The 22,799-nt window shown below is 48.9% G+C and overlaps 1 protein-coding gene across 1 annotated transcript; it reads right to left on the bottom strand.

The window, feature by feature from the left end:
• Positions 1-210: 210 nt before the first annotated feature.
• On the bottom strand, positions 211-2,727 carry pgap4 (post-GPI attachment to proteins GalNAc transferase 4). Its single transcript, XM_084319542.1, has 2 exons — positions 2,670-2,727; positions 211-2,312 (listed from the first exon to the last, which is right to left on the bottom strand). Exon 2 carries the CDS (start codon positions 1,483-1,485, stop codon positions 295-297), a length of 1,191 nt encoding a protein of 396 aa, XP_084175668.1. The 5' UTR covers positions 1,486-2,312; positions 2,670-2,727; the 3' UTR covers positions 211-294.
• Positions 2,728-22,799: the final 20,072 nt, after the last annotated feature.

Here is a 22,799-nt window from a genome sequence, read left to right as displayed (position 1 = left end):
ATACTTTAAGTACTTGTTTTTGTGTGCAATCTTTAACTTGAGTCATTTTGTGGACAAGTTACTGTTAACGACAACTTCAGCTAAACTTGACAGAGGTAACGGTAGTTATTCTTGAATTATACGAGTATCTTTCCACCTCAGCAAGCCCGACCCCATCCCCAGCCTCTCCAACCCCAACCCCAACCCCACCCACTTTCTCCAACAGCGGAGTCACGTAAACAAGACTGCCGAAATTCAACCCTGTCAATAGAATATTGATCAACTCCAACCCCTCCTAGTTCTTCCGTAAGCATGTCAGAGAAGCTTGGGCCTGGGCGGATTGGCCCTGACAGAGGAGTAAGCCCCGATGTGGCTGATCAGGTTGGGCTCCAGGCTGTGTGCCCTCTCTCCCGGTGCGGTCCTGGCCCTCCGGTACAGAACCGTGTCCTTAGCGTTCCCTTTGGCGCAGAGCTCCTCGTCCAGATACTCCGCCACCCTGAGTGAGGCGTTCCCCGGGTAGAGCATGGCGGGCGTGCAGCACTCGGTGGCCGGCCCGACGGCGTACAGCTGGGGGGACAGTCTCCGCACCTCCAGGAGGTAGTGCCTGCCCACCAGCTCCGCGGCGGCCATGACATACACGGTAAAGAAGAGCAGGTGTGGGACGGAGAGGGTGAACGACAGGGAGAAAGGGTTACAGTGCGGAAAGGTCAAGAGGAGCGCAGTGGCTGCCACCAGTCCAAGCCCCGCCCACTCCAGGATGCGGTACGGCTCTGGGTTCCAGTAGCGCTGCAGCCTCTCGGGGTGGTAGAGTTTGATGTAGAGGGTGTGGAGCGCAAACCTACGTGAGAGAACGTCCTTTACGACGGCGAAGAAGTCGTGGGCCGGTAACGCGTCGTCCTCCAGCACGATGACGTGTTTGGGCCTCACCAGCTCCCATCCTTTCCGCAGGCAATAGACGTAGTCCCTCTTCTCCTTCTCGAACGTGTTGCCGCTCGCCCCGTCCCTCAGCCGCTCCTCGGGCGAGCGGCGCACCACTCGGAAGTGGCTCTCCAGCAGGGAGGCGTCCTCGTTCGTCATGGGACCGCTTTCCACGTCGCACACCAGCACCTCGGCGCACCGCCGCTCCCCGCAGCCTCTCAGGAGACCTGCCAGCCGTCGTGTCACCCGGAGCAGGTAGTGAAAGTCCCGGCCCTCGGTTCGCCTTGCCGTCACCACGGTGACCAACAGCTCAGGCCCCGTGACGGCATCTGCCAAGCCGGAGGAGAGCAAGGCGGAGGTCCTCTGCCAAAAGCGCAAAGCCTCCTGCCCCCTCTCGTAGCTGTCCTGTAGAACCTCCTCGCTCATGGAGTCCAAATACATTGACTTTATGAAAAAGTAGGAGTAGAGAAGCCGATGACAAGACAAAGGGAGCAGAATGCAAAAGGTGATAACACAAAGAGCCAACCCTTGGGTGAAAGGACTGGACCATTGTAAATGCCGACTCCCAAGTGCTCTCCATGGAGGCATTATTTTGTGTGTGTGTGTGTGTAGGGGGAATCTTAATTCCAAAAGAGAAATAATTGTTTGGCTGGTTTGTCTATTATGTTTTGGGTAAATGTGCACCTATTTTATGTTAGATGTCCCAAAAGATATGATTATCATGGTTGTCTCACAAGGGCTGAAGTACATCTACAGCATCACCATCTCCAGTGCTGGGAGAGAGAGCAAGGGGTCAGGTGTCTTATAGTTTAGAGAGCAGACAAGGTCAGGGAGCGATGTGTCTTGTAGTTTAGAGAGCAGACAAGGTCAGGGAGCGATGTGTCTTGTAGTTTAGAGAGCAGACAAGGTCAGGGAGCGATGTGTCTTGTAGTTTAGAGAGCAGAAGAGGTGAGGGAGCGATGTATCTTGTAGTTCTGAGAGCAGAAGAGGTCAGGGATAAATGTGTCTTGTAGTTCTGAGAGCAGAAGAGGTCAGGGAGCGATGTGTCTTGTTGTTTAGAGAGCAAAAGAGGCGAGGGAGCGATGTGTATTGTAGTTTAAAGAGGGGGGGGGGTTGAGGTTGAGGGTGTCAACAGTTCACATTCCAGTTGTACCCCGCCTAGTAGTGTAACCTACACCTATTGCAAGACTGCATTAGAACTATGTTTTATAAAAGCACCATGACTGAAACAAAGGACAATGACTCTTGTTATGGTGGCATTCCATAAACTTATAATTATAATGTAGTTAGTAAAAATGAGTTAGAAAACCACATTCCATGTCAAAAGAAATTTTACGAGGAGTTTTCGGCTTGATCCTTGGCAACAACGTCGGGTTTCCTCAGAGTGGAAAGATTTTTCCACCTCGTACTGCCATCTGAAAAAGAAAAAAAAACTAAAATCCACACTGTAAGGAACAATTTGTACAGTACTTCCACAGACCGAGCGCTATGCAACCTACAGTATCCGATCGCTAGTTTACATGTATTCACTTTTAACGGCGAGTTCGGTCAGTGTCTCCTTTCTGAGAATGCCCGTCTCGTCTGTGAAGACCCGGTCAACAGAATCAAAGATCAACATTAAGCCGTACCCGTTGTTTCTAGGTTATAACTGTGCTATCCAGGGAAAAACATGGCCGAATAAAAAAATAATTATTATTGCATTGCGCATTCCATAATAAATGTCCCTTCGTGCAACATCAAGGACACGTTTAGTAAGAGAATCGCTCACTCACCACAACTTCTGAGGAAATACAGTCCGTCTTCCGTCTATGGCTGCCATGATGACCAGTGACCACCAGTATATGAATTTGATGTTAACAGCATGTACGGTAAAAAGAAGCGCAGGTGTTTGCCGTAATGCTCTCACTAAACGCACAAGCCTTTCCTATAGTGGGGTAACCACTAGATGGCAACGTTGTCTAAAAGTTCATTGAACATTACATCTAGTCAAACAAGTTCAAATTCAGGTTCTTTCTTCAAATACACAACAATACAGCCCTGGGCATTGCAGGTCATGAAATTCTTATGTTTCGAGCTCAGACTCAGACAATTAAGAAACATCAATGAATACAAGAATGATAACAATAAGTAGTAGTAGTAGTAGTAGTAGCATCAAATAGAATATAAAATGAGGTAATATAATAGTCAATTATTTACAGTGTCTTGTGTGTAGTGCACATTAAGGTGCAGTGCAGTGTGTGTGTGTGTGTGTTCATGGATTTGCCAGTCTGGAATGTCATTTAGGTGCTGGGGTAAAATGACTACTCCTTGCCGTTTGGCCTAAACAAGCTGTTCAGAATTGCTTCCCCTCGATGATGTCACAATGATGAATTAGCTTTGATTAATCAATAGAGCATGAACATTCACACGTGTAAATAATCAACATAATGATTTGGTGTCTTATTATTGGATCTTGTAAACAGGTCACAGTAGAACAGTTAGATCATGCTTTTTCAGCATTTCCTGTTCTACCACTGCACAGACAGAGATTAGGCATTTTCTTTTGAAAGTGGTTACCAATGGTTACAGACAGCCATACTGGAATAAAGAGAACTAAATAAAATATAAAAATGAGGTAAGATATAAAATAAAATTGTAAATTTTTACAGGTGTCTTGCGTATAGTGTATGTGCATGTTAAGGTGCAGTGCAGGGTGCATGTGTGTGTGTGTGTGTGCAGTGGCGGACTCAGGCTGTTTGAAGGGCAGGGGCGAAAAGAAAAAAAGGGCACCTACTGCACAACATGGGACCCCATCAGTGAGCAAAAAGCTATGATGCGTCATGTATGGTGAAATAGTCTTCATCCTTGATTAAGATTAACATTAGAATAACATAGATAGACAATCCAGAGTAGTATAGTAGTATAACCACACCTATATGATAAAAACAGACAGGGAACAATACACATTTCAAATGTTTATTTCACCTCATTGTCATGGTGTTTGAAAAGTAGATTTATCAGGGTGTTTGAAAAGTAAATTATCATGGTGTTTGAAAAGTAAATTATCATGGTGTTTGAAAAGTTATTTATCATGGTGTTTGAAAAGTGGATTTATCATAGTGTTTGGAATTTAGATTTATCATGGTGTTTAAAAAGTAGATTATCATGGTGTTTGAAGGCCTACACGGCTACACCATTGCTGCAGTGGTTACAAGGTTGGTTGTTTAACCCACTGAACTTAACCTACAAGCACATTACGGCCCCAAACGTACCTTGTTGACTGCATGCAATACGAGAGGAAATTTAGGAGCTCTGGTGTCGGTGTGTCTCGGCTGATGGTTGTGGAGGAGTGAGCGATCGACCCTTGTGACTTCTCTCTATTTATACACACTGTGGAGCGAAGTTCTGGAAGGTTCTGCTATGACATCACTTCGGCATCCTCAAACTTCCAGAACGTTCTAGCCTGTTCTAACCGGTTCTACTATGACATCATACTGAAGCGTAACTTGAATTACACTGTGACACGCCTGCAGTTACAATATATATATTCAAATCTAACCCTAACTAACCTTACTGTCATGCACTTGTCCTAATAAGGTAACCTACACTGTAGCACTCGTCAACACTTTGATGAACATTGTTACTCAGGCCCCGTTTAGACGGAAACGCTAGCAGGTGAATCCGCAAAAATATTTTTACGGATGTGCCTTTCGTTTATACGGAAACTGCGTTTTTACGGGGTGAAACCGCACAAAAGTGAGACTACCTTCCAGGGTGGAATTCCTAGAAACGCAAAACCTTTGCGCTTTCGTCTAAACTATCAAACCGTATAAATCTGTTAAAACGATGACGAAAGGGTTGTCACGGCTCTGGTCGCGCGTACTGCTTACGTCACAGGTAGCAGGTAAGCGCCAGTAGCCGAGATGTAAACAAAGCAAGCATGTCTGACTATATCAACGGAGATCACTTGAAGGCTACATTGGCAGTACTTTTAAAGACACAAGAATCAGTCCAGTTTTAAGATACGCTATTGGAGCTGGAATTACCGCGGCTGCTGGCACCAGACTTGCCCTCCAATGGATCCTCGTTAAAGGATTTAAAGTGTACTCATTCCAATTACAGGGCCAGCAGGTGCCTCGACTGGCCCGCGCCGTTCTGTGTTCTGAACGTAGCGTTATAGCAGTACTTTTAACCCTTTCACTGCCACACGACAGAAGGTTAACCCTTTACTATCACACAACCGGCTGTCGTGTGGCAGTGAAAGGGTTAAATACACAAGAATCTGTCCCGCGGCGTGAGTGGACCCACTGTCTGTGAGTGACTCTGCTTTGGTCCAATCACATTTCCCATCCACAGTCTGCGAATCAGAGGCAGAGTAGGGCGGGTCTTCACAGCACATCATGTGACATATGCGCCAATCGTGTGACAGCGGTGCTCCGTCGTTACAGCCTCGTCTGCACAGAGAATTCCACCCCAAAACGCTCGTCTAAACGCAAAATTAAAAGTGAAACCGCAAGACGACTTTTGCGGTTTCTGTTCACAAAACGCTCGTAGCCTCAGCTGATAGAGTTGTGCCCTTCCTGATGACTTGTCGTACAGAACTTGTAAGTCGCTATGGATAAAAGCGTCAGCTAAATGACTAAATGTAAATGTAACATACTGGGTCTGTGTTATTACTGTACTATACTGTGTCTGTGTTAGTACTGACTGTACTGGGTCTGTGTTAGTACTGTACTATACTGGGTCTGTGTTAGTACTGACTGTACTGGGTCTGTGTTAGTAGATTAAGATTTGTTTATTAAGGACAATGCAAATTAATGAACATCATTTACATGAGTGTATGCATATAACATCACAGCATGATAAGGACGTAAATATGCAGGGAATAGGCAGCACAGGGCTAATTTTCACCCGTAGTCCTAACATAGTAGTCCTAACATATACTATAACATATACTATACTGGGTCTATGTTAGTACTGTACTGGGTCTGTGTTAGTACTGTACTGGGTCTGTGTGTTAGTACTGGTTGCACTGGGTCTGTATGCAGGGCCGCCTGGGAGAAATGCGAGGCCCTGTGCGAGATTTAAACGCGAAGTCAACATATTCTTAAATAATAGCGCTGCCCGAGGCTGGGCATGATACAGTCAACATATAGCAAGAGAGAGAGCGAGAGAGAGCTCCCGTTCTACAGTCAATATACAGTGTTATCGCTGCACAGACCCGGCAATGCCCCTGACCCTCCACCAGAGCAAGGCCAGAGAGAGAGAGAGAGAGAGAGAGAGAGAGAGACACACACACATTGGAAAGAAACAACCCAAAACCAGAGCAAATTGAAATGCTATTTGGCCCTAAACAGAGAGTACACAGTGGCAGAATACCTGAGCACTGTGACTGACCCAATACTAAGAAGATCCTTGACTAGGTACAGACTCAGCGAGCACAGCCTAGCCATCGAGAAAGGCCGCCATAGGCAGACCTGGCTCCCAAGCGAAGACAGACCCACTGCACACAAGATGAGGTGGAAACCGAGCTCCACTTCTTAACAACCTGCCCACTATACCAAGACATATACTTCCCACAAATTGCAAACACCCAAAGAGACTTTGAAAACATGGACAATAACTCAAAACTCCCATACCTACTGGGAGAAATACAAGAATGTGAAATAAAGCCCATTTGAATTGAAGAGAGAGAGATAGATAGAGCATGTCTGTGTGTGTTAGAAAGAGAGAGATAGAGAGAGAGCATGTCTGTTTGTGTGTTAGAGAGAGATATAGAGCATGTCTGTGTGTGTTAGAAAGAGAGAGAGAGAGAGAGAGAGCATGTGTGTTTGTATGTTAGAGAGAGAGAGCATGTCTGTGTGTGTGTTAGAGAGAGAGCATGTATGAGAGAGATAAGCAAGACAGCTAAGATGAGCCCCTAAAGGATATTCAACTTTTAATGGAAGAACAAAACAGAAGGAAAAGATAACTTCACAAAGGCAACATGAATATACATAGATCCAAAAGGACAAAGATCAACACTTAAATCCAAAGAGAAGAGGGTCTATACCAGAGAAAACAAAGTAGCAAGGACCCAACGGCCGACATCAGCTAAATAGGCTAACTGCAAATAGAGTAGCCAGGTACTGACACCAGGTACACACCGTTAGCTACAACAGCTAGCCGGCCCGTTTGGCTCAATATAACGTTAGCTACGTTAGCTAGCCGGCCCGCTTTGGCTCAATATAACATTAGCTACAACAGCTAGCCGGCCCGTTTGGCTCAATATAACGTTAGCTACGTTAGCTAGCCGGCCCGCTTGGCTCAATATAACATTAGCTACAACAGCTAGCCGGCCCGTTTGGCTCAATATAACGTTAGCTACGTTAGCTAGCCGGCCCGCTTGGCTCAATATAACATTAGCTACAACAGCTAGCCGGCCCGTTTGGCTCAATATAACGTTAGCTACGTTAGCTAGCCGGCCCGCTTTGGCTCAATATAACATTAGCTACAACAGCTAGCCGGCCCGTTTGGCTCAATATAACGTTAGCTACGTTAGCTAGCCGGCCCGCTTTGGCTCAATATAACATTAGCTACAACAGCTAGCCGGCCCGTTTGGCTCAATATAACGTTAGCTACGTTAGCTAGCCGGCCCGCTTGGCTCAACATAACGTTAGCCAACATAACGTTAGCCTTAGCCACGATAGCTAGCCGGCCCGAGAGAGAGAGAGAGGGAGATATATCCACGGCGGGAATAGAATAGAGTGCATTAAAAACTCACCAAACGTCCAAGAGGATGGAGACAACCACGTGGAGTTGACGAAGTTCATCTGCCGAACGACCGTCCTCTTCATCCTGGCATAACAATGCTGCACGCGCTCTCTCTAGGTTAGCTAACGCCAGTGGCGAATCCTTCTGGAAGCCAACGGATGCCAGGCCTCCCTATTAAAATATGAATTAATATCAAATATGAAATATGAAAAAAAATATATATATATAATTTTTTTTAATATAGTTTACATTCTTTTTCATCTGTGTTATAATATTTTTTTTTTTTTTTTTTAAATGTCTCCCTCTTCTCCTTCTCACTCCCTCTAACACACTGTCAGACTCACTGTGCTCACTGCAGCTATAGAGGAAAGGAGGCAGGGGGTAGGTCTCTTTCTCCAGCCTCAACCATGTGATTCATGTATGTAGAGTCCAAAACCGATCCTAGCCAATCAGATTCGAGCTGACTGCCACACCTTAAAAGTTTAAAACGGGGCTGTGAGCAGAATCATGAGTGTGGCATCCCCTCTGCACACCTCCCCTCTGCACTCTGAACATTGTATTAACCTGTGACTGCTCCCACGGGCCGAATATTGCCCCGATCCTCGCGAGATTAAATCCACGGGTACCTCTCGGCGTGTCGAAGCTTTTCCTAAATCACTTCCATCATCGAAAACGAGGGGAAAAGGTCGGCTCGTGACCCTGAAAATGTCGCGTGATTTTATAAACGCTGTATTAAGTGAGCCTATTATGGGATCCACGCGAGCTTTCTACCGTGGAAACATCTGGGTGTCCCGCAACTTTTACTCATTCACATGTAGCCCCGAAAATGCTTAGAAAAGGAAAACCGAAAGCGTGGAATAAACTAGCCGAAGCGGAAAAGTGTCCCACGGGCGCGCCGTGATTCCGATCCGCGCGAAAATATTCACGGCCATAGAGGAGACCGTGGGACACCTTTTTGCAACCGAATATGTGTCTCGAATTTGCTCCCACGCGGCGCGCAAAATCGTGCAAGGAAAAATCGGACCAAAAATGAACCAATGCTCCAGCTGTGAGGATTCGCCTGTCCCTGGACCTTTTTCCCTGTCTACTCTCCTCAACAGCCCCCACCCTTGCGAGGACTTTTCCCTGTCTCCTACTCTTCACCAGCCCCCACCCTTGCGAGGACTTTTCCCTGTCTCCTACTCTTCACCAGCCCCCACCCTTGCGAGGACTTTTCCCTGTCTCCTACTCTTCACCAGCCCCCACCTTTGGACATTCTTGTTCCTCTACCTTCACGCACCTGTTGGGAGTTTGCGATCAGCTCGGGAGAGTACTTAGGTTGCAGACTCCCCTCCTGTCCTGGTCGGGTCGTTCTGTGTTCTGTACGCTGGTTCTGTACGTTACCATCTACTGCCGTTTCCTGAAGTGGGACATCGTCTTCGCTCTCTATACTTCCACGGGAGGATCCCTTTGTTCTCACTCCAGACGTCGTTCCATCTTGTTGCTACCATCACCTGCCGCGTCTCCGGCGTGAGACGACGTGCCAGCCATCACCACCTGTCGCCGTGTGCCTGGAGTGGGACACCGCCTTCGCTCTCTAATTCTCTACGGGAGGACTCCAGTGTTCCCACTCCAGACGTCAACCCGGCTCGCCATCGCTCCCTATTCCACGGGGGGATGGCGTGTTCTCCCTCGGACCCCAGCTCGCCATCGCTCCCTATTCCACGGGGGGATGGCGTGTTCTCCCTCGGACCCCGGCTCGCCATCGCTCCCTATGTGTGTCCCTATGTGTGTCCCCCAGGGCTCGGTTTTAGGACCCCTTCTCTTCTCCCTCTACACTAAATCACTGGGTAACATTATCACGTCTCATGGCTTCTCCTACCATTGTTATGCCGACGATACTCAACTCTTCCTCTCCTTCCCTCCCTCAGATATCCACGTCTCTGAGCGGATCTCGGCCTGTCTGTCCGACATCTCCGCCTGGATGACGTCCAACCACCTCAAACTGAACCTAAGCAAAACAGAATTGCTCCACCTGCCGGCCAAATCCTCCCCCCTAACCGACCTTTCAATCACAGTCGAGAATGCAGCTGTGACTGCGTCCCCGACCGCCAAGAACCTTGGTGTTGTCCTCGACGACCAGTTGAACTTCTCTGCTCACATCGCAGCGACGACCAGAACCTGCCGATTCCTCCTGAGCAACGTCAGAAGGATCCGCCCCTTCCTGACAAAAGAAGCCACCCAACTCCTCGTCCAATCAACAGTCATCTCCCGCCTCGACTACTGCAATGCACTGCTCGCTGGCCTCCCGGCCACTGCCACTAAGCCTCTTCAACTCATTCAGAACGCAGCGGCCCGCCTGATCTCAAACCTACCGAAGTCGGCCCATGTCACCCCACTTCTTAGGGACCTGCACTGGCTCCCCATTGCTGCACGAATCCGCTTCAAGGCCCTCGACCTAGCATACCGTGCGGCAAAGGGAACCGCTCCCGCCTACCTCCGGTCAATGGTCTCTAACTACACACCCTCAAGACCCCTACGCTCTGCATCTTCTGGCCGCCTCAGACCTACTCCTATCCAAGCTCCGGGAGGGTCATCAAAGAGAAGTCGCCTATTCTCAGTCCTTGCCCCACAATGGTGGAATGAACTACTCACCCCAGTTAGGACAGCCGAATCACGTCCAATCTTTCGCCGTCGACTAAAGACGCACTTCTTCAACCATTATCTGAATTAAAAAAAAAACTATATAAAAAAAAAAAATCTAACCCTAACTAACCGTACTGTCATGCACTTGTCCTAATAAACTAACCTACACTGTAGCACTCAACACTTTGATGAACATTGTTACTCAGCTGATAGAGTTGTGCCCTTCCTGATGGCTTGTCGTACAGAACTTGTAAGTCGCTTTGGATAAAAGCGTCAGCTAAATGACTAAATGTAAATGTAATGTAAATGTATTCCACGGGGGGATGGCGTGTTCTCCCTCGGACCCCGGCTCGCCATCGCTCCCTATTCCACGGGGGGATGGCGTGTTCTCCCTCGGACCCCGGCTCGCCATCGCTCCCTTTCCACGGGAGGATGGCGTGTTCTCGCCCCGGTCCCCTGGGACCCCCTTTGTTCTGCACTGCCCGTCTGCAGCATCCGAGGAGGAGGAGGAGGATTCCTTTCTGAGCAGCAGAGCCCTACTCGGTGTAGGGACGAAAGAGGATCCCCATGCCCGGCCTCTGCCGTCGGACCCCTGTCCCTGTGCCCGGCCTCCGCCGTTGGATTCCTGTCCCCGTCCCCAGCCCCTCTCTCCGGGCCTCTGTCCCTGTCTCCAGCCCGCCTCTCCGGGCCTCTGTCCCTGTCCCCCTCTCCAGTGCCCCTAGTCCCTTAGCCTGTTCGCCTGTTAAAGGCACAGTGCCGCAGTTTTCAGATTTCATGGACTCTAGTGTTTTTTGTGTTCTCCCTTAACAAACGTCTTTCTCTGGTCTGCATCCCCTTATACAATTGTGTGTATTGAGCCGTACTGTATTGTACGCATTCTGCAATCTGTTAAATAAATAAAAAGAAAGTTTGACTGGCCGCAGAGCCATACTGTAGTGTACATATGGTGACTGCTTGACTTAAAAAAAAAAAAAAAAAAAAAAAAAAAAAATGAATAAAAATATTTAAAGGGTAACTATTTTACTATTTCTTTCACTATTTGGGCACTTTTACACAATTCCTGTGAGTTTATGGAACACCTCTGTAATTTTATATATTTTTTTAATTCATTGTTTTGTATTTCTAATCAAGTCCTCAAAAACAGCATTTTTCTACCTGAAGATCTTAAGCCGTTTTGAGCCTGGGCTCCAACCACAATGGTAAACCTGAACCACCGCCTGAACATTATCATGCAGCGGTGTCTCTCTGACATCACAAATCAGCACATTTTCAGATGACTCAGTTCAGTGAGGGTGAATATTGTGAGAGGAGAATTGGAAGAATGCGCCAATATGAGAATTAGAGACATAGATCATATTAATATAAGTCCACATAGCTAGGAAACAATGCTAAACACTGAAAAAGGCCATTTATAAGATAGTTCCCCTTTAATAATTTTTTTTGTAATAATTTTTTTTTGGCTTCCCCTGTTATTTTACCCACGCGACGCCACTGGAGTTAGCCTTTAGCTAAGCTAGCTACTAGCCGACATGGCTATCCCGACTGAACCACATGTTAGCACTCGATATTATAACGTAGCTAAAGCTAACTAGCTGTCCCTGCCTTTAGCTAAGCCAACATGGCTAGCCTGACTGAACTGTCTAACATGCAACAACTTTCATCTTCAGTCCATCTGCCGAACGACCGTCCTCTTCGTCTTGGCTGGCATAAGCATAACCTCCAATGCTGCATGCGCAAAATAGTCAAACGCAGCTGACGCACGCCGGCCGACTGTACACCCCTCCCTTCGTTGAAACCAATAGTATGTCTGCTGCAGAGCCCCAGAGCTCCAATAGTGAGTATGTCTTCTGCAGGAACAAGTCAGACACATTCTACAAACGTGTCTAATGTGAAATATATAAGCATATAAGCAAAACTAGATTTTAGGTCTGTGATGAAAAAGGGCCTTGCGGGAAGGGGGGCCTCGAAAAAAAAAAAAAAAAAAAAAAAAAAAAAAAAAAAAAATTGTGCGAGGCCCCCCTTCCCGCGAGGCCCTGTGTGACCGCACTGCTCGCACACCCCCTGAGGCGGCCCTGTCTGTATGAGTACTGTACTATACTGGGTCTGTGTTAGTACTGTACTATACTGGGTCTGTGTTAGTACTGTACTGGGTCTGTGTTAGTACTGGTTGTACTGGGTCTGTATTAGTACAGTAGTCAGGATATCACCCAAAAATGTACTTTGTCATAAACAGTGATTTATTTTGTGTAAACCTCCCATTGACTGCAATTCATTTGACCCGTACTGCGATTCAAGCACCCTCTGCTGGCAAACGCAGAGTTGGTCCTCTTGTAATATGGCGATATGCAATAACTTTGATGTTTTGCTTCGCTGTAAATTAATCGAGAAAGAAAAAACAAGTAATTAGGTCATGGTCTAAAGTAGGGGGAATCTTAATTCCAAAAGAGAAAGAATTGTTTGGCTGGTTTGTCTATTATGTTTTGGGTAAATGTGCACCTATTTTATGTTAGATGCCCCAAAAGATATGATTATCATGGTTGTCTCACAAGGGCTGAAGTACATCTACAGCATCACCCTCTCCAGTGCTGGGAGAGAGAGCAAGGGGTCAGGTGTCTTGTAGTTTAGAGAGCAGACAAGGTCAGGGAGCGATGTGTCTTGTAGTTTAGAGAGCAGACAAGGTCAGGGAGCGATGTGTCTTGTAGTTTAGAGAGCAGACAAGGTCAGGGAGCGATGTGTCTTGTAGTTTAGAGAGCAGAAGAGGTGAGGGAGCGATGTATCTTGTAGTTCTGAGAGCAGAAGAGGTCAGGGATAAATGTGTCTTGTAGTTCTGAGAGCAGAAGAGGTCAGGGAGCGATGTGTCTTGTTGTTTAGAGAGCAAAAGAGGTGAGGGAGCGATGTGTATTGTAGTTTAAAGAGCAAAAGAGGTCAGGGAGCGATGTGTCTTGTAGTTTAGAGAGCAGAAGAGGTCAGGGAACGATGTGTCTTGTAGTTCTGAGAGCAGAAGAGCTGGGGGAGCGATGTGTCTGGTAGTTTAGAGAGCAGAAGAGGTCAGGGAGCGATGTGTCTTGTAGTTCTGAGAGCAGAAGAGGTCAGGGAGCGATGTGTCTTGTAGTTCTGAGAGCAGAAGAGCTGGGGGAGCGATGTGTCTTGTAGTTTAGAGAGCAGACAAGGTGGGGGAGCGATGTGTCTTGTAGTTTAGAGAGCAGAAGAGGTGAGTTCAAGTTTCTTTATTAGTTGTCATACAGAAATACAGAATACTTTTGCATGAAATGCTTCTTTCTGTTCTGGGAACGATGCGTCTTGTAGTTTAGAGAGCAGAAGAGGTGAGGGAGCGATGTGTCTTGTAGTTTAGAGAGCAGAATAGGTGAGGGAGCGATGTGTCTTGTAGTTCTGAGAGCAGAAGAGCTTGGTGCTGTTGAGCCCGTCCAGGTACTCCAGCCAGGGCATACATGATGGCGTCTTTCAGCTCTGGAAAGTCCTCCTTGTACATCAGAGTCATGATCCACATGATCCACAGTCCCTGTGTGGTTTCAGTTCAGTTCCATGGTTAATTCCATTGACTTTCAACTTAGACCCCATTTCCCCATCATCTGACGTCATACCAATCCATTCTGACCAAAATCCCATATAAATGAAGAGGTTTTTTAAGTGCTCAAATTGGCTGCAACTCTCCCACCTGCAATTCAAAGCAACAGCTTGACCTTCAAAACTCATAACTCATAACTCTGAGGTTACATATTTACCCTCAAACAAAACTGGTTCCATCAAGTTCACTTGAACAAACTACACCAACCAAAGTACACACTCTACTACGCTCTACACACACTCTACACACTACACACTCTGCTATGCTCTACACACTTTGCTACACTGACTCTATACACTCTACACCAGGGGTCTCAAACTCGCGGCCCGCAGGCCAATTGCGGCCCGCTGGATGATATTTTACGGCCCCCCCCAGATGATTTCCAAAAAAATATATAAGATTTCCCAATTTTTTTTTATTCTAACATTTCTTTTGCAGTCATGTCATCACAAACACTGGCATTTAAAGGGTACAAATAAAACAATTCCTGCACCAGAATGCAGGAAATTAAGTCTTTGTAACACAAAATCTCCTGGTGGGGGACCCCCGCTTAAAAAGTGGCCTGACTGGGGCTATATTTCGCACACTATATTTCCTGGCCTGAATGATTTCCCCAGTCTGGCCCTGGTTAAAAGCCTCCAATGCTTATTAGTGTGTGTGCGTTTGAACGTTTGCATGTTTCAACCATACATAGGCAATCCTTCTTTAACACCAGGAGGCTGTTAAATATCCTTTTCACAACCACGACTGGCACGCCAGAAATGGTACTCTCCCTGGATGCTGAGAAAGCGTTTGACAGAGTGGAATGGAGGTACCTGTTCCATACACTTGAGAAATTCGGTTTGGGACCGGGTTTTATTTCATGGATAAAACTCCTATACTCGTCCCCGGTGGCCTCGGTTAATGTGAATGGTACCAAGTCGGGCCAGTTTGCGCTTTATCGCTGTACTTGTCAATGATGCCCGCTTTCTCCCTTGCTCTACGCGCTCGCCGCAGAACCTTTAGCCATATGGCTTCGCAGTGAGGACAGATTTAAGGGGATTGAGAGGTTCGGCCTGGTTCATAAACTCTCATTGTATGCCGACTGTAACTGAGGGGTACAATTCCCTGACTGTATTGTTAGATATGATACTTACTACCACTACCTCTTGTACTTTAGACTCTGGCCACCCAGTACTAGGTATAAATAATTATGATAAACACTCCCACCTGATGAAACGGATCCAACACAAATGTACCAAGTCGAAAGTCTGCGTTTAATAATAATACATAGCAAAAGGTATGTACAACGATCACTTAATTACATTTATGATTTGAAATAGTATGCACTTTTATGGCAAATGAGTATTCGTAGGTAGATCAATATCGAATGTCCAATCTCTGATTGCGCAGGAAGCAAATATACAACCTGGAATATTTAGGGAACAATAGCAATGATACTTGAATGATTATATAGCTGGATACACTAGGGGAAGGTTCCGACTGCTTGTAGGACAGCTGGAGGGGGGGGGGTAGAGTCTGGCTGTATCCCGTCTGGCCGAGGGTATCCTGGGAGAGCCCACAGTCGTGCGACCCGGTGCCCAGCGATCCTCGATCCACAGATGAAAGCAGTTGGACTCTCTGTGGCCGGCGTCCTCCGGTCCACGATGGAGAGACGTGAGGCGACCTCGTCGTGTAGAGCGTCTTCTCACCTGTCGTCCTCTCCGGGGGGGGTATTTCCAACACACCGCAGTGTTGGCCTTTATCCATAGAATAATCAAAGTACTCAAAGCATAATCCAAGCCGGGGAAGGCTAGCCGTCGTCGGTAGAATAATCCAATATACAGGTCCACTCGCTCTTTGGCCTGGAGCTCCTCGGGTGCAGCTTCACGTGGGGTCAACCACCCTGGATAAGCGTCCAGCTGATGCCCGAAACGATGGGGGTGCTGATTACTATAGAACTCTTACCGCACGAGGCACTACATATGAATAGACTATTATTAGCTTAATAGAATACGTCCAACTCGACGATATAGTGCCAAATATGACTATTCAAATATTAATATACACGATGTCTCAATGCCGATACTGGGCCGAATTGGCCTTACTGCCCACACGTGGTTCGCGGGGAGGCTTTTGCGTCTGTCACTCTGTTGGAGGGTAATGAACTGGACTAAAAGAAAGCTCTACTTTAATAGCGCAGTATATATACGCACTATGAACAAATAGTACCATTAGTGGTGCGGTAGACATATTCCTACGCGGAACTAGGACTTGTCCATACATGTTGAGCGGTACGATTGAACCTGGTCTGAGGGGTATGGCGACCTGGCACCAAGGTCTCGTCCAATGGTAGAATGGAGACTATTATGGGATGTTCAGTAGACTAGAAGGGATATTCAATGCATATTGTACAAGGAATATACAAGGGATATCAGGGGATATACAAATACAATTAAATATATATATATAAATAAATATATATATTCGGTTTAATCTGATCCTTCAGAACAGCCGCCCCCTAATTGGTCCCAACCCAATTAGTTAAGCAGAGACAGATTAACCGCACTGTCTACCACTCAAGGGTTCGCTGTAAGGGTCAGTCAACTCACAAAGTCATAGGGTCATGGTCATCATCGATTGTGTCTGGGAGTCGGGGCAGTTCTATGAGCCTCGCCACAGGACGGGTGTAAATGCGCCCCTGGACGAGTACTTCAGCTGCTCGGACCTTGCCATCGGCACCGGTGATCACTTTGCTTACGCGGCCAGCCGGCCACATAGCTCTGGGTAGTGACTGGTCAATAATCATGACGACTGTTCCTTCCGTCAAATTGTCTCTCTCTTTTACCCACTTCTGGCGGGTCTGTAGAGACGGTAGGTAGTGCAGTAGGAAACTGCTCCAAAACTTGTCGGCTAATACTTGGCTGTACCTCCACATTCGTCGGCCGTTCGCTTCTTCAGGCCGGTACATTGTCTGGGGTAACGCGGGATCTAGCCGCCCCATCAGGAGGGTGTTGGGGGTGACTGGGTCGACATCTGCTACATCACTGGAGACGTAACCGAGGGGTTTTGAGTTCAATACTCCCTCAATCTCCGTGAGGACTGTCATTAGGACTTCTTCCGCCACAGTCTGGGCCCCAAGTACTGCGTACAGGGCTGTCTTTATAGAACGTACTTCTCGTTCCCAAGTTCCACCGAAGTGGGGTGCGTTTGGGGGGTTGAATTGGAAGTCAATCTGGGCTGGAGCGAGGTGGGTCTTAAGTTCTGGGCCCATAGCTTGGAAGCTCTCCCTCAGCTCTCTTTCTCCGCCTTTGAAGTTTGTCCCGTGATCGGACAATAATGTAGACGGTTTTCCTTTCCGTGATGTGAATCTTCGGAAGGCCATAAGGAATGAGTCTGCGCTCATGGTCGGAAGGAGCTCGATATGTATCGCTCTGGTGGTCATGCATTTGAATACAATACCCCACCGCTTCTCGGTGCCTCTTCCTTTCTTTATGTGCAGCGGGCCAAAACAGTCCATGCCTGTTGAGTGGAATGGCTTGTTGCCGAGTCGGAGGCGACATGGAGGTAGGTCAGCCATCCGTGGTATGCTGGGCTGCGCGCGCCACTTTCAGCAGTCTAGACAGGTTCGCTGGAAGTGTCGCACCGCCTCTCTTCCTTGAAGTATCCAGTAACGACGTCTGATTTCCGCGAAGACTCTCTCTGCTCCTGCGTGGTGTACATCCTCGTCGTATTTCTTTATAATCAGCTCTGTGACCTTGTGTCGGCTGTTCAATACGATCGGGTACTTAATGTCATCCGGTAAATTGGGGGCTCTCCGCAGGCGACCACCCACTCTGATGAGGGTATGTGTGTCACTCTCGGGGGCCAGATGAATCAATCTGCTGTCTGATGGGACGGGCTTTCCTCCCTGTAGACAGTCTAGTTCATCGGGGAACGAGTCTCTCTGGGCTCGTTGCAGTAGAAGCAGTTCTGCTTCCTCGTAGTCAGCTGCTGACATATCAGCGGGGGACTTAATCTCTGGGTGGTGCCGCAGGAATGTCCGTTGCTGCGCACTCTCTATGGTAATGCAATCGTCTATTTTGGGGTCTGCGGAGACAACAGTGCTCAATCCACAGAACATGGGTTTCTTATTCTCAGCCTCCTCGTCACTTGCTTCCCTCGGGGTGGGCGTGGGCCAATCTCCTTCCGGGAGCTTGAGGAATGCTGGTCCGTCACTGTAGATGTTATGACGGGTTAAGTCATCTAGGGACATTCCCCGGGTGATGACGTCAGCTGGGTTGTGTTTTGTATCAACATAGCGCCAGTTTGCTTCTCCGGTTAACTCTCCGGTTAACTCTTGAATCTCAGTGACTCTGACTCCCACGAAGACTTTGTATTTGCATGAATCCGATTTGATCCAGGCGAGTACTGTCGTGGAATCTGACCACAGGATTGTTCTATGCACCGGAATGGTGAGCTCACGTTGGATGAGCGTGGCTAGATGCGCTCCTGCGAGGGCTGCGCAGAGCTCTAGACGTGGGATAGACTGTTGCTTGCGTGGGGCTATTCTCGAGCGGGCGAGGATGAATGCTGTGTAGATCTCTCCCCCCTCTTCTTGGGCCCGCAAGTAGGCTACTGATCCGTAGGCGACCTCGGAGGCGTCACTGAAGACGTGTAGATCCATTTTACATGTCTCTGGCCTCACCGTGGGTGGGAAGTAGCTTCGGCGTATATTAACGCCTGGGAGTGAGTGGAGTTCCATCTCCCACTCTCTCCAGGTGGATGCAAGGTGTGCGGGAATGGGGTCGTCCCAGCCCTGGTCCTTGTCCCACAATGCTCGTACAATCATCTTTGCCCTGGTGGTGTACGGTAGTATACATCCTAACGGGTCATATTGTCGGGCGAGTGTTCTGTACACACTCCGTCTGGTGGTCGGTATTGCCGTCGACCTTCCCTGCTCCGTGGTCAGGGGTTTGTGTCTATAGTGGAGCGAATCTGTTTTGAAGCGCCACACTAGTCCTAGTGTCATCTCTTGGGCTTCTCCTGGGATTGTGGCCATCCAGGTCTCGCTGCTCGCTGCCTTGTCCTCGGAGGAGAGGCTGCGCAGTACGTGCGGATCGCTGCTGGCCCACTGCCTGAGATCAAAGCCGCCTTTGATCAGAGAGGCGCGGAGTTTAAGTAGGAGAGCCTCGGCTTCTTCCTGGGTCGAAACGCTTTGTAGACAGTTATCTACGTAGAAGCTGTTCTTCACACTGTGTCGGACCTCTTCGTCCGCTGCTGGGTCCTCTGCGACATGTCTCTGTAGTGCAAATGTAGCACAGCATGGGCTGCATGTAGTTCCGAAAGGGAGGACTTCCCATTGGTAGATGGCTGGGTGCTCATCTCCTGGCCTCTCTCTCCATAGGAACCGCAACAGGGGCTTGTCCTCCTCTACTAATCTCACCTGCAGGAACATCCCTTTGATATCCCCGCTGAGAGCCACCTTGTCCTGGCGGAAGCGGAGTAGTACGCCTAGTAGGGAGGGGCCGAGTGTAGGACCGGGCAATAGCTCTTTATTCAGATTTTGGGATCCGATCTGGTAGCTGCAGTTAAACACGATGCGGTCTTTGCCGTTGTGATGAACCTTGTGGTGGGGCACGTACCACGATTCAGTCGTCTGGTCGGCCTCTTTAATGTCAATCTTTGTGACGTGTCCCGCTGTGATGAGCTTCTCAATCTCAGCGCGGTATACACTTTCTTGGACGGGGTCCTTGGCTAAGCGCCGCTCTGTGTTTAGTAGGTACCGCTCTGTGGCGTCTTTCTTTGCGTGAAAGGTAGGCATCCCTTCCCGCCGCAGGAGTGGCGTGGCGTATCTCAACACGCCGCTGACTGGGACTCTCTTTGTTCCCGTCTCGAGGAGGTTAATGGCGTAGATGTCGTCTTTAGAGCGAATGTCTTTCTTTTCGTTCTTAAAGGGCATTTGTTCTAAGGTCCATAGCCTCTCTACATGCTGCAGGAGTGCGGTGTCTCCCTCTGTGACTCGGGAGTGGAGACAGCTAGTGGCTGTGGTTCGGTTGAGAGATTTGGCGAGTGGGCCTTGGAGAGTCCATCCTAGGCGGGTCTCGACTGCTGCAGGACAGCCTCTGGGTCCGGTATGAACCCGATCTATCGGGACAATGAGGTCTGCATGGTCGGAGCCTATCAACAGTGTCGGGGTAGCACCGTCTATGAGTGGGATCGGTAGCTTGCGTAGATGTACATATTTCTCCATCAGCTTGGCTACGGGGTATGTGTACCGCGAGAGTCCTATCTCTTGGCTGGTGAAAGCGTCTGTAATCCTGTACCGTCGCTCGGGCTGGCCGCTTGCTGCGATAGAGAATGAGACATTCTCGCCCTTTATCGTTTTCAAATCTCTTCTTATTGTCCGAATTGTCATTTGGTTTTCGCTCCCCCGCAGCCCTAGCTGGGCCGCAGCGGACGCGAGCAGAAGGGTCTTCTCTGACCCGTCATCAAGGACGGCGTAAGTGTCCATGACTTTATTCTGGTAGCTCAATGTCACACGGACTACCTTTAAGAGCACTCTGGCTCCGCTGCTGCTGGCGGGGTCGATGTACATGACGCTTGCTTTGCTGCTTGATGGTGCGGGTGGAGGCCGCCGTCTGTTACTGTCGTGGAGTATGTCCAGATGGGCTCCATCGCACCGACTGCACTTTTTCTTTAAGCGGCATTCGGCTGCCATGTGTGATCGCGCACAGCGAAAACAGCGTCTGTTGGACTTTATCCATTGACTCGCTTCCTCCGCATTCATCTTGGGGAATGAGTCACATTGTGACAGCCAGTGTTCTTTCTCACAGTAGGGGCACACTATCTTCCACTTCTCCTTTCTTGAGGGGGTACTGTGGCTCCTACTGCTTGGCACTGACTCCGATTGGTGCATGACAGTCACCGATCTTCTTCCATCATTTAGTCTCCTGGTTCCTTCTCTGGAGCCAGGGGTGCTCCGTCCGAATGTATCTAGCCGTAAGCTGCTGACTTCTCTCGCCAGGAAGTCGGCTAGATCGAGGAGGTTCGGTTCGGGGCCATTAGGGTCTCGGTGGTCTCTCTGCCGCCTAAAGCGCTCCTGTCGGGCGGGCGGTAGCTTCTCCAAGATCCTCTCTACATTTGAGTTGGCGTATAGTTCATGCCTACCCTTTTCCCTCTGCGCTCCCAGCATCCCTATCAGGGACTGCACTCTGATGGACAGGTCGTCCAGTGCTCGATTGTCTGTTGCTGGGGGTAGGCGGTCGATGTGCCTGATCTCCTGGATCACGTAATCCCATATACGTCCATATCTCTGGTCCAACGCTACCAGCGCTGCGGTGTATGGGGTCGTGGAAGTGGCGTAGGCGAGCGCTATGTTGTGCGCGCGGGGTACCTTTAAATGCTTCAGTAGTATCGCGTATTTATGGCGTTCATCAATGACATCCACCAACATTGTCTCCAGACACATGCGGAGCTCCGTATACTGGGCCCGGTTCTCCTGGGTGAAGTCTGGTACCATAGGTGTGCCAATGTATGACGCGGATTGTTGATACATCGGCGAGCGTTGGGGGAGAGGCCTCCTAAGCGAGTCTCCTCCTGCTCCTTGGCGTGGGCTGGTACCGGCTGTGTACCATGGCCCGCTGGTCCAGGTGCTGTTCCTTGGTGCGGGTCGTGCGTCGTGCTCACCCGTGAATAGCGTCGGGGGTCTGTAGCGCAGCTCCGCGGGGGTATAGCCTGGGCTGTACTGGACCTCCTGGTCCGGTAGAGTACTGTGCTGTCGTCGGGCGTGGTTCTCCTCCTCTTCCTCTTTGTCTTCCGTTAGGTCATCCAGGGCTTGTAGTCTCTGATTTAGCCTCTCCGCAGTGTATGCTGCTCCTTCCCGGTGGCTGGGTCTCGCTTGGACCGGTTGGGGAAGGGGGTCTGCGGGGGGTATAAACCTCGTCTGTTGGTCAAGTTCAGGGTCGCTTACTCGGCTAGGGGATGCCGCCCTGGAGTGATGTCTAGACGAGTTCCTGGAGCCTCTGGTGGAGGGAGGGGGTGTTGTCCTTCTGATCAGCTGTTCTATTAGTTGCGCTTGTGCTCTGTCGCGCTCGGCTTCGCGCTTGGTGAGATCCGATTCTCTCTGGGCACCGGTGGCGGCGCGCTGGGCGTCGGCCCGGTCTCTTGCCATATTCTCTTCCATCTGAATGCATCTTATTTCCAGGCGTATGTGCTCTTCTTCGCTCCGTTGCTGTATCTGCAATCGATCGCGTTCACCCTGGAGTCTATCGCGTTCAGTAGAGGCTTTCAGGCTGACGAGGAATGCCTGCTGTAGTGTCCTCTCTGCCTCGCTGGGAGAAGACGGTTGTATAGGGGAGCCGTCCCTTGGGGTACTCCGTGCGGAGTCTTGGAGCTCTATCTCCACGGTGCTCTCCTCATCTTCTTCCGTGCCGAGTTCTCTCTCGGTAGTGTTGTCTTCCTCCCGGGACTCGTCGGGGACTACTTCTTCGGTATTGGCGGGGTGTAAAGTCATGTCTGGTTCCCCCTGGTCCCCACCGTGAGCTGGGTCAGTTACGTTAGAACCCATAGGGGCCTCTATGGTCGGGGTAGCCTGGTCGTTAGGGTTAGACATAATTTTACTTTCTAGTTTTACCGCGTTTACTGTTGGTAGAAGACTAGGTTGTTGACTGACAGCGTAAGCCTCTAGGTACTGAGGGAGCTGTCGTTTGCGCCGCGGGCGTTGTTGGTTAGGAGGATCGTTTCGTGGAGTGTTCATCATAGGCCATTTTAATATTAATAACACTATATTAATATTACACTGATTACCCTCCGGCTCGAAGGACCAATTGTAACTGAGGGGTACAATTCCCTGACTGTATTGTTAGATATGATACTTACTACCACTACCTCTTGTACTTTAGACTCTGGCCACCCAGTACTAGGTATAAATAATTATGATAAACACTCCCACCTGATGAAACGGATCCAACACAAATGTACCAAGTCGAAAGTCTGCGTT

This window comes from Notolepis coatsorum, assembly GCF_963971535.1.
Source record: "Notolepis coatsorum genome assembly, chromosome: 7".
In the NCBI taxonomy this organism is placed as follows: domain Eukaryota; kingdom Metazoa; phylum Chordata; class Actinopteri; order Aulopiformes; family Paralepididae; genus Notolepis; species Notolepis coatsorum.
The sequence above is the reverse complement of the archived record's forward strand: the minus strand, read 5'-3'. Positions and strand labels throughout refer to the sequence as shown.

Coding starts and splice junctions, on each gene's coding strand:
- pgap4 (XM_084319542.1), bottom strand. CDS start 1,485: ATGCCTCCATGGAGAGCACTTGGGAGTCGGCATTTACAATGGTCCAGT.